General features: G+C 34.6%; 1 protein-coding gene across 1 annotated transcript in view; it reads left to right on the top strand.

Moving 5' to 3' along the window:
• LOC107692780 (A disintegrin and metalloproteinase with thrombospondin motifs 17-like) overlaps nt 1–12,975 on the top strand; it is a 147,808-nt gene that overhangs the window by 128,926 nt on the left and 5,907 nt on the right. The window contains exons 20-22 of the mRNA XM_016492003.1: nt 770–905; nt 4,742–4,946; nt 7,419–7,571. Coding sequence (XP_016347489.1) covers nt 770–905; nt 4,742–4,946; nt 7,419–7,571 — 494 coding nt within the window. The remainder of the gene's footprint in view (nt 1–769; nt 906–4,741; nt 4,947–7,418; nt 7,572–12,975) is intronic.

Genomic DNA, 12,975 nt, shown 5'->3' with positions numbered 1-12,975 from the left:
GTAACGCAATTAGTTACTTTTTTATGGTGTAACGCAATATTGTAAAGCATTACTTTTAAAAGTTACTTTCTCCAACATAGTAAATAATAAATAGATAATATTTCTGTAGCTCAAACAGTAGTATGGGTTCAGTTTTTAGGGAATGTATGAGCTCAATTTCAATATAAGTCACTTTGGATAAAATTTGCAGTTTACAGATGATGATGATGATGATTATTATATATATTAATAATAAATTGTTATTATTACATATTATTTTATTATAATTTTAACTGCTATTATTTGTTAAACATTATTTATTAAATATTTTAAAGTATTTATTATGAAATTATTTTTAAAGCTAGTTTACAGTGAGCGTAATTAAGTATTATTTATTTTATTAGTATTTTTAAATGTTAAACATTATTAAATGTTTAAACTTTTAAAAAATTATTAATGCTAGTTTAAAAAAAAACATAATTCATATTATTAAATATTATTTCTTATTATTTATTAATCATTGGTGTTAAGTTGTGACAGATATCTTCTGTAGATGCATGAGATAGTTTACACTGAGAGTTCTTATTAAAAAGGTGATATTTTACTGTGATTACGGCATGACACATTTCCTCTCATATACTGTCTGTATGTTTTGTATTGTTTACAAAACACACATAAAAAGAAGCATTCAAATTGATTTATGTAAGTATATGCAAGACACGTACTGTAACCTTGAGTGACATTTTATGAAAGTATAGTATGCCAATAAAAATGTTTTGCTGTGTTTTAGGGGAGAGAAGGACTGTGGTCTCGTGCATGAGAATCGTTAACAAGACCATGACTCAAGTCAATGACAGCTACTGTCAGGTGGAGAACAGACCCGCGCCTCAGATCCGCCGCTGCAACATCCACCCCTGCCAATACAGGTACCAGAAGCGCCAGAGCTTCTCAGAACGGACCGCTTTACCTGTATCTGTGTGTGCTGTGTGTTTTTATGTCAGCTGACACAAAACTCAATAGGGAGTCAAACAAGATGGATTTGGGATCAGAGTCTGGGACTCCTCTCTTTCTAGATTTAACAGATTCATGGTGGATATTGTTCCCAACAAATCCAGGACAAAAACTTCTAAACAAAATAGGTAACCTGGTCTGTTGCGGTCATCTCTGTACAGGTGAAAGCCTCACCTGTGAAATATGGATGCATGTTCTTCCTCAAGGATCATGCATCACAGAGATGCTCCTTCACAATTAACTACAGCATTTCAGACGATATATGTTTGTCCCGGGAACATGAGAATTATGATTATTTACTCTCATTTAACCAAATCCAAGAATAGATGTTTCTCTCTCTCTCTCTCTCTCTCTCTCTCTCTCTGCTCGGTTTATTAAAGTCTTCACATTTATTGTGTATGCTTATTTTTTTTTTACCAATAATTCACGTTGTTTTTATCATGCTAGCTTGTAGTGGTTTCACAATTTAGGTGCAATATGTATAATTTGATTTATGCTGCGTGATAAAATCAGATTGCTCTGATTCCCAAAACTGTTTCTTCATCTGTAGCTTTTCAAGATGCGGTATGTCTCACATTACATGCTTTAGAAGAGATAAGATATTGACATGAAGTTGTTAATTCAGAGCAGAAAAGGCTGGTTCACTTCAACAAGGGATAGATATTATGCTTACAGAATTATAACTTAATTTGCAAATTTTTTTCTTGCTCTAACAGTAAAGGGCTGTTCACACCAATAACGATAATTATAATGCTAGCTATATTAAGGTCCATGCCAATAGAGAATAACATCATATTCATTCTAAGCTCGTTTTTCAGGTATGTTCCTCTGTGCTGGTTTTTATTTATTTTTATTTGGAAAGGAACCATGTGCAATTTTTTGCATAAATGTTTCTATGTAATGCATTGTCTAATTTTCATCCGCAGTCCCTTAGCAGGTCAAGTTGTTTAAAACTTTATGGCTAGGTGTAAATGGGCCTTAATATACTATTTAAATCATTTAAAAATACAAAAATAAGATTGTCAGCTGGCTTTTTAGATATTTTAAAGAAAATTTGAAGGGTTGTTTGCTTGTGCAGAACTCATTACTGTGCATCTGGTTTGCAGGGTTGTTATTTTTAACTAACACTGAAATTATTAAAAATAGTTAATATTAATATTAGATGATTTAAACTCTACAAATTTTAAAAACGTAAGTGAATATTTGGAGTTTTGTCTTGTCAACAATCAAATAAAAGTACTATATAAAAATAAAATAAAGTAATAAATTAAAATGACTAAAACATAAAAATGAAAAATAAAGATAAAAAGAATTTGGCGTTTTGCCTTGTCAACTAACAAAAACAAAAAAAACGGAAAATATCAAAATAAAAGATTATTCAAAACATCAATAAATACTAAATTAGTGTATAAATAACACTAAAATAACACTACTAGGTTGTTGCTAGGGTGTTCTGGATGTCTTACAGGGTGTTCTCAGTCTAATAAGCCCAATTCCAAGTGGATATTCTGATCTGTAGATAAGGCTCAAGTGCCTCCATCAATGTACTTCTCAGGGACTTTTTCACCCCTTTTTATTGTGTATGATGTAAGTCCGATCACTTAGAAAAGTAATTGCACACCTCTATTTCTGTCTATAACTGCAAAATCGATTTTGGTGCTTGTAAGAGTGGGATGTGAGTGTGGGACAGAAGAGCTTTCTGTAGGTTTCCACATGCTTCTCTGTCATCTTTCATTGTGTCGTTTAAGCAGTTAATAAAGACGACTCTATTTTTATTCTCTGTTTCATCTGTTGAGATTTTCTGCAAGTAAATCACAAGTGCATTTCATGACCGCTTATGTGGCAATAAACATAATCATCTGCTATTTTCAGTCAGACTGTAAACTGACGATTAAAACATCCAGATTTTATGATGTTTCCTGACTTGTAACATATGATGTTGGCTGCGTTTTTCATCACATTACAGACGGTTGCAAATGCTTGACTTTAAGGACTTGTTTCAGTGTACACGTGTTAATTTTCAGACTTCAGATCTCTTTCACTACAGTTTAATGAATTGAATATTGACAAGGACTTTAAAGGGTTAGTTCACCCAAATATGAAAATTAGCCCAAGTTTAACTCACCCTCAAGGAATCCTAGGTGTATATGACTTTCTTCTTTCAGACGAATCCAATCAGAGATATATTCAAATTTTTCTTTGCTCTTCCAAGCATTAGAATGGGAGTAGGCAGGTGTTTTTGTTCGACAGTCCAAAAGTAGTCAAATAAAACACATCTATCCATATTAAAACGTGCCTCACCCGGCTCCGGGGGGTGAATAAAGGCCTCCTGTAGCGAATCCATGCTTTTTTGTAAGAAAAATATCCATATTTAAAACGTTATAAACACTTTTCTCTCACTTCTGCTGACTGTCGTACGTGCAAGACGTTCCGGCGGATGACGTAGGATGTCGGCATAGCGTACGCGCCAGTGAGATATGCTAGTCTTGCGAGTTTGTTTACAGGAGCAAAGGAAGCATACTTTCCTTACTTTAGCAAAGGAAAACCAGTCTCATCTTGGCTTATATCGAAATCCTCCTACATTCTTCCAATTCATGACCGGCATTTTGTTTTGCTGTCTCTCCGCTACGCTTCTGCGTTCGTCACGAATCACCGGCGGAATGGCTTGCACGTATTACAGTCAGCAGAAGTGAGAGAAAAGTGTTTATAACGTTTTAAATATGGATATTTTTCTGTCAAAAACGCATCGATTCACTACAGGAGGCCTTTATTCACCCCCCAGAGCCGTGTGAGGCAAGTTTTATTATGGATGGACGCACTTTATTTGACTACTTTTAGACTGTTGAAAAAAACACCTGCCTACTCCCATTCTAATGCTTGGAAGAGCAAGGATCAGGGTGCGAACTACGGGGGAGCTAGGGGGAGCTCGGCTCCCCTTAATAAGACATGGGCTCCCCTGAAAACGTGATTTGTGAAATTTTGGGGGGTCTCAAAAAATATTGACAATGTGTTATTTTGACGTGCAATTTCAGTTTTGTGTAATGTGATCATCGTGGATTATTATGCGTAAAATTGCAAAAATATAATTAATTCATGCATGACGGTGATTTAAACATAATTAACTTCAATAAAGATAATTATACATGCTATTCTTGTCATGAGCATCAAGGTGTGGGGGCGCTGCGGTGCAAATTCCACTCATGTTTAGTACATGTTAACTCAAAGATTCGGTAAGGCATGTTATTCGCAATTATGTGTTGTGGCTGGGTTGTTATAGGTCTGTGTGACTCTCGATGTCTTGGGTCTAACTGAACGGAGGAATTATGGTATTCTTCTGTAGCCTAGAGACGAGTAACTTTAACCGTTGTTCATGTGAACTCAAAGACAGCCTGATGCTTTGTTTATAGACTATTTGTGGGTGACTATTTGTTGTTTCACCTATCAATTCGTGTCGATATAGTTTTATCCTATATAGTGCTTGCATAAAGCAAGTAGTGCATACAAAGATGCATAACAGCTAAATTACAAGGGTAAGTCATTGTAAGTCACCGCGCAAACGCACGAACACTGGCAAGGATAATACTTAATATAACACCGATTGGATTCGTCTGAAAGAAGAAAGTCATATACACCTAGGATGCTTTGAGGGTGAGTAAAACATGGGCTAATTATCATTTTTGGGTGAACTAACCCTTTAATAATGACAAAACAGTTGTATTAACATCTTCTCTGTGTTTTCTGCTTCTCTCAGGTGGGTTACAGGCGATTGGGCGCAGTGTTCAGTAACCTGCGGGAAAGGCTTGCAGCAGAGGGAAGCTGGCTGCGTGTACCAGCTGCAAAATGGCACGTACATCCCCACCAGAGACCTGTACTGTCTGAGCTCCAAACCAGCCAGCATACAGCACTGCGAGGGACACCACTGCCTCACCGTCTGGGAGGCCTCCGAATGGTCCAAGGTTTGAGCTCAAGTCAGCAGGAATTATTTAAAGATGCCACATCATGGAAAGCAGATTTTGCTCTTGCTCTTGTATGTACATTGTACATTAGTTTGGTGTAATGTTTAAACATATTTTAAGCATTCTTGCTTAAAAACAGCATAATGTAGCACAGGATACTTGAATAGAAGACACTCAATGCACTCAAAATACTTCTCCAGAATTCATCTGATTGACCTAAAAACTTTTTTGACCAACTTTAACCTGACTATCTTTTAAAAAACAAACAGATTAATGAATGTAGGTGCTTTAATTAAATTATAAGCTTTGCATTTTTGTTTGAACCCTCCAAATTGCAATTTCCTCACTGTAACTTACTCAATAGTACAGCCATGAGACTTAAACAACATGTGTTAACATGATTTCAGTGTGGAAAAATCTCTTACTAACCTTTTCTGTGTAACGTTATATATGCAACTTTATACGTATATAAGTTATATTACTTTGTCAACATGTTAACATAAGCCATTAACCCTAAAACCCTATTAAAAATTAGGATTTAAACAGCTTTAAAGATCAAATAATACTAGTAATAATACTAGTTTTAACAGAGCAATTAATGCATATTTTATAAATGATAAACTTCACATTTCTGCTTTTAAATTATTTTAAATCCTCCAAAAACTGGCCTGATTCACTATCACTGTAAGTGCCTCACTGTAACCATGATTTTTGCCTTTTTTTTAAGAAAAGGAAGGACAAGTTTAAATTCTTTTCTGGTAATCAATATTATGCAACAAATGCTGTCACAACATTTTTGTTTAATTTAAAGAAAAGGATAGACGAGTTGAAATAATTTTTGTGATAATCAGCATTATAAATAAAATAAATACAAATAAAAATGCAGCACTGGTGCCATTAGATGCTGAAAATACAGTGCGACGTGTTGCAGTGGTCAAATACATCCATCTAGTAGGGCTGCAAAATGATTAATCGCGATTAATCGCATTCAAAATAAAAGTTTGTTTACATACTATATGTGTGTGTACTGTGTATATTTATTATGTATATATAAATACACGCATGTATGTATATATTTAAAAAAATATTTGTATGTATATATATTTATACTTGTATATAATTTATATTATATATAAATATAAATATTTTATATATAAATCTAACATATTTTTCCTTAATATATACATGTATGTGTGTGTGTATTTATATATACATAATAAATATACACAGTACGCACACAAATAGTATGTAAACAAAAACTTTTAGTTTGAATGCGATTAATCGCGATTAATCGTTTTGCTGCCCTACTGTCTAGTGCATCTTTACAGAATAATGATTAAAAAATTACACAGATACAGAAATGCAGGAGCATGTTCTGTGTGAATGGCCCCTAACATTCGCAAAATAAAGCTCCATTATATTTATGGAAAAATGCAAAAATGGTTTGTTCACAATTTGTCACATTTAAGAGCCGTTCACACAGAAAACATGAAATGCAGAGCAGTGGAATAAAAAAGAGACTCAGTTTAAAAAACTATTTTAAACTATGTGAAATGTTTTGAAAGCCAATTTCAAAATTCATGTAATTCAAACAGGAGTGCATGGCGTTAACACTGCCAAGGTCATGACTTTTCCCAGGGAAAGCAAAACGTGTGTATCTTGAATGCATTGTAAGTCACTTTGGATAAGAGCATCTGCCAGTTGCATAAAAATGCAAATTTGTGCCATAAATGCTGTCGAAATTCAGAATTCATCACAGTTAAAGGACGTTCACACAGAAAACGCAAGATGCAGGACAGTGGAAAGGAAAAAAAGCAAGGTCTTAAAAGGGATTGTTTAAGAGCTGAACTTCTTTTAACATGAGCACAGTGGTCAAAGACATCCATTTAGCATCAGGTTTAAGTAGAAATCAATGGAAAGCAGCAAAATACAGTAGAATGCAAAACCACATTCTGTGTAAATGGCCTCTTAAGATATGACATTTACATACTAACGCCCATCTGTTATAGTTTTAAACGTACAGCAGCATAGGGTGAAAAATGTCAAAATATGTACTAAAATTACAGCATTTTCTGGTGGAAGAAGCCTTGATTAATATAATATGATGACTTGTCATGAAAAGTATATTCTATAAAGACAGTTGCTTTTGAGACGCATCCTGTACTGTTGGACATGTGAGGGTCTCTAAGAAAAGATATGTGTGCTTGTGTCTGTGGCGTTTGTCCTGGCCTATGGAGGGCACTGTGGTTGTTTTTGAGCGTCTGGGTCTCGTTTCAGATCTTGATGTTGATGTTGTAAGCACTTCATTAAGTGGATTTAGTCAGCGGCGAAGTGAGACTCCACAGGAAGCCAGTTTTAATGACCAGCGCTCTTGCTTATGTCTTTATTTATCTCCATCTTTCTTTGCACCCAATTGCTCACTTATTTTCCTGGTGTTATCCTCTGACATCTCGTTGTCTTTGTCTGTCCCAGTGTTCCTCTGAATGTGGTCGCGGCAGCAGGAAGAGGACAGTGACCTGCACCAATCCTCAGGGTCTCTGTGATCCCGTGTCTCGTCCAGCAGAGGTGGAGACGTGTGAGGATCACTCCAAATGTTATGAGTGGAAGACCGGCGAATGGTCCAAGGTAGGATGACCAAACAGTCAGAAGTTGGCATATAAAAGTGAGTTTGGGCTCAGTAAGATTTTTTAAAAATAAATTCATACTTTTATGTAGGAAAGGGACATTAAATTAATCAAATGTGACAGTAAAAAAACATTTAAAATATAAAAAAAAAAAAATGTATTTCAAATAAATGCTGTTCTTTTGAAATTTCTATTCATCAAAGAATCCTGAAAAAATTTATCATGATTTCCAAAAAAATATGAAGCAGCACAACTGTTTTCAACATCAATAATAATAATAATAATAATAATAATAAATGTTTCTTAAGCAGCAAATCATAGAATAGAATGATTTCTGAAGGATCATGTGACACTGAAGACTGGAGTAATGAAGCTGAAAATTCAGCTTTGCATCACAGGAATAAGTTACATTTTAAAATATAATCAAACAGAAAACAGTTATTTTAAAGAGCAATATTATTTTAAAAATAGTACTGTATTTTTTTCCCCTTGTTCATACTTTTCTTTAAAACGCAAGAAAAAAAATCTGTTACAATAAGACACTTACAATGGATGTGGATAGGGCTGATTTGTAAAAATACTCTTATTTTTTATAGCTCAGCTACGTGACATAAAACAATATATGTTAACATGGTTTTAGTATAAAAAATCACTTAACCATTTCTGTGTGAAGCCAACCCCAAAACCTTTTTGTAAATATAAATATAGGCAAAATTATATGCTTCACTATTCTAATCCTCCACAAACTGGCCCTATTCACTTCCATTTAAAAGACCCTCATTATAACCTTAAGTTTTGAATTTTTTTTTGTTTAAAAAAGGAAGTGAATGGAAATTATTTTTGTAATCAACATTAAGCCACAAATGCTGTCGTTTGAGCTTAGCTTGTCCAGAACCCGTAATATTTCTTTGCACAGCATAGCTGTGAAGCATCAGACTCTATCCTGAGTCAAATGAAAGCTGACAGGCGAGCATTAGGCCAGTGAGAGCACGCGTCCGTGGATCTTCAGCTGAATCAGAGTTTGTTGCGCTGTCGCATGTGATGCATGTGGGCCACCCCGGTGGAGCTGACCGCCGTGGCCCAGGATCGCATCATGCCTGTAAAGCACCATCTGTCTGTTCCTCTCGTTCTCCTGAGCTTTGTGTTTCTCAGTAATGAGCTCTCGCCACCTCAGTGCGGACACGCCATTACCATAGTGCTGTTTCTCATGGTTCAGAGTCTCAGGTGCACAGGCTGGAAGTCAACTTCTACAGTAGTTGTAGAATTATTTGGGAATATGGGTTTTTCATTAGTCGATGTTGATATCTCGAGTACAGGGTCATTGTTAGTCAATATTACATGGCTTACGCTACAAAATGTAGTTCCTGACATGTATACTAACGTTAATAGTTGGTCTCTATGGGTGCACAGGTCTGCTTTTTTAAGCATTTCTATAACACTGTATTGGCCAAGCAGAATCCAGGACCAAATCTATGCATTTTATCAAAAAATATTGTAATCATATATGCAGTATTATAGCTTCAAGCAGCAAATACCAGGGTCAAGTGCTGAAATGGCAGCATGTGTTTTGCTTTTGTTTGACGTTTACAGGATTTGACCTGTTGGAGGCTCACTGACATGTACATTTTCAGTAACGGATTGGCAAGATACGACATAACGACTACACCATCAGTTATCAAGCATTTATTTATGTTGCTTATTGGAGAATAGGAAATGAAAATCTAAATCTCCATGGAAATTTCTGTGAGGCTTTGGGTGAATAAGAAATATTGAGAAATATCATTCATAATACAGCAGAGGTAATACAGCAGAACTTGATATATAGAATATTATTAATTCTGCAATATTAATAAACAAGAAGCAAAATTTAGATCACAGAATGAAGCTGACACTTTATAAATGGTACATTTCTCATCCGTCCTTCGGATGAGACGTTAAACCGAGGTCCTGACTCTCTGTGGTCATTAAAAATCCCAGGATGTCTTTCGAAAAGAGTAGAGGTGTGACCTCGGCATCCTGGCCAAATTTGCCCATTGGCCTCTGATCATCATGGCCTCCTAACAATCCCCATATCTACTGATTGACTTCATCACTCTGTCTCCTCTCCACCAATAAGCTGGTGTGTGGTGGGCGTTCTGGCGCACTATGGCTGCCGTCGCATCATACAGGTGGATGCTGCACACTGGTGGTGGATGAGGAGATACCCCCTGACAATGTAAAGCGATTTGAGTGCCTAGAAAAGCGCTATATAAATGTAATTAATTATTATTATTATTATATTTCTACAAATATTTCTGGCAAAGATGTCAACATTAAATCAAAATTGACCCTATTTAATTTCTTAATGCATACAGATCTTATTGTGGATGAATCAGTTGTGCATTTATTTTTCATATATGCATTTCTTACCTTGTAATCATAAAATAATAACTTGCTCTTCCTGTGATATGCTAATTTGATGTCTATGATGTTCACTACCATAAGTTTGGGGACGGCGATGATATTTAATGTTTTTGAAAGAAGTCTCTTCTGCTCACCAAGGCTGCATTTATTTAATCAGAAATACAGTAAAAGCAGTAATTTTGTAAAATATTATTACAATTTAAAATGGCTGTTTCCTATTTGAATATATTTTAAAATGTAATTTATTCCTGTGATGCAATTTTCAGCATCCTGTGATGCAAAGCTGAATTTTCAGCATCATTCCTCCAGTCTTCAGTGTCACATGATCTTTCAGAAATCATTCTAATATGCTGATTTGCTGCTTAAGAAACATTTATGATTATTATCAATGCTGAAAACAGTTGTGCTGCTTCATATTTTTGTGGAAAGTGTTATATATTTTTAGGATTCAAAAGAAAAATAGAAATATTTACTGCCTTTACTGTCACTTTTTATCAATTTAATGCATCTAATGGCATAAAAATATTAATTTCTTATAAAAAATCTTTACTGACCAGAGTTGTTCTGCCTTTATATCCAGTTTGTAATGCTCAATTTTCACAATCAAATCAACAACTGATGGATAAAATCAAGTCCTGCCATCATTTAGCCATTAAACTTGGAAATACGCCACAATAAGGTAGTAAAGTCAGTTGCAACATCTGTTTTGTGCCAACTAAAGTTTCAGTTCTTTAGTTTTGCAGAGATACATGCTCAGTGTACATTTTTATAGCAGTATTTCATGCACCTTTATGGATGACCTTCAAGACTAGGTCTAAAACTAATCGGAGCATCGATTAGTGGCATTGATCTTTGGTGAAGGTGTGATTGTCTGATCTCAACTTCATGCCTGAGATTAGTTTTGCATTAAATTTGTCTTTTGTGTTTTATCAAGGGCTAGAAAAATACGGTAACATCATTGCATGGCCTGTTGTGTTTTACTGCTGGATTTTACATGCGTCCGAGCTCTCAGTATTCACTATATGAGCCTCTGCGACATTTGTTTGTGAAGTGGGCCGTATCATTTCGGGGCCGAAATGAGAGGAGAATAGATTCTCCCATTAGTGAGATGCTGGTGCAGAAAGCGTTGGATATTTCTGCATGTGTCATGTATTTATGCAAAGAGCAGATGTTCCCTCTGTAGACCTGCTTCTTTTCATTTCAGTGATCTGCAGAAAAGACGAGCTACTATCACATCAGGAGTGGGAAAGCATTCAGTGTGAAGTAACTGCATACTACTGCACAGGCATTTTTACTGTAGTAGTTCTGCAGTTTATTATCATGGCTGCCGTATACTGTGACCTCACTGTAAACAGGAAGTGACTTTCTGTGTCTGTATTACAGTAATCTCTCGTATATTTACAGATGACAGATATTTCATCGGTGTTATTTTAGTACTGTTAATATTTAGTTATAATTAATATAATTTGCTTTTATTTTTAAATATCATTTTATTTTTAGCTTGTTATATGCTTTTGTAATTTTGACTTTTCTATTTCTGTTTAGCTTTAATTTATTTTAACTTCAATTAGTTCAGTTAGTTGCCAAGGCAACATTTCTAATTTTAATTTGTTATTTAAGTTTTAAGTAGCTTTTATTTATATATTTTCATTTATTATTTTAGTTTGAGTCATTTTGTGTTTTTTTTGCATTTTGCATTTTTGAGTCAATTCATGTTTTTATATTTATTTTTTAGTTTAGTTTTCATTTATTTTTATTTCAGTTTTAGTTTTAATAATTTTAATACTGCAACTTAAATTATATTATTTCAGTTATTTCAGCAAGGCAACATTTCTATTTTTATTTACATTTTTCATTTAGGTTCTTCATGTGATATTTATATTTTATTTCAGCTGTATTTCAAAGAAAACAGTTTTAGTTTTTAATGACCACAGCATGAATTAATTATGCAGCTGCATGTTTTGTTTACTGTTTACTGGTTTATTAACTTTTTATATTTTATGTAGAAGTTCACAATAGCGCGTCATAGTATTGCTCTCACCTTTATAATTTCGGATCAGTGCTACTTAAATAATTTTGCAAATTTATTGTTACATTTATCATGGGAGACTTGAAGTCATTCATTACACTTTTAACACTATTATTCAGACAAAGATTAAATAATACTAGTTAAGAGCCAAATTCCTAACTAAATATTAAGCTAATTACCATAATGGAGACTTCAGATCATTTAAACTCGAGGTTTTATGGGTGTTCCACACTTTTAATCTAGCTATGTTTGTAATTTGTTGAGCTAGTCTTTCACAATAGAGTTCAGTCTGAACACAGTATTTTATTGTAACAAATCGTGTGAAATCCATCCTGCCATTTTTTTTTACCGTAATTAACCCAGGCAGAATATTACAGCCTGTGGATTTACACTGATTAACACATGAGTATGAACATCCATTCATATGACTGACGTGGCTTGACTGAAATGCCTCCACTGAATAGAAATAGCCTATTTAGCTGAGGAGAATCAGGCTCTTTTCTGTGTTTTGGCTGCTGTGCTCTTATCCAGGCTGTGAATGTCATCCCTTTTCAATTATGTGGAACACATTGTGTGTTTTGGCACAAAATGACACCATTACATATTTTATTTGTAAATGGGATGAGAGGGTCTGTCTGTGTTTGGAGTGCTCTTCACTTGTGTTAATATCGGTGCATTTTGTGTCTCCATCATGTCAGCTACCAATGGGCATCCAGATAATAGAATTCAGGGAACATGAAATCCTGAAAATGTTATTTCAAAGGTGGAAAAATATTTTCATGATCTTTCATCTAAATGTAAGAACCTCTGAAATTAATTATCTTGCCCATTGTCACCTACGCCATTAAATCTATGGTTAGAATTAAAAAGGCATAATTTGCTCACCCTCATGACATTACAATCCAGCATGAATTTCTCTTCTACAAAATACAAAACAACATTGGACCTTTTCATTGTGTACACTGTAAATTTT

Source organism: Sinocyclocheilus anshuiensis, unplaced genomic scaffold, assembly GCF_001515605.1.
Source record: "Sinocyclocheilus anshuiensis isolate Anshui unplaced genomic scaffold, SAMN03320099.WGS_v1.1 scaffold45, whole genome shotgun sequence".
In the NCBI taxonomy this organism is placed as follows: Eukaryota; Metazoa; Chordata; class Actinopteri; order Cypriniformes; family Cyprinidae; genus Sinocyclocheilus; species Sinocyclocheilus anshuiensis.
Note: the sequence above shows the minus strand (reverse complement) of the source record. Positions and strands in the feature narration are given on the sequence as shown.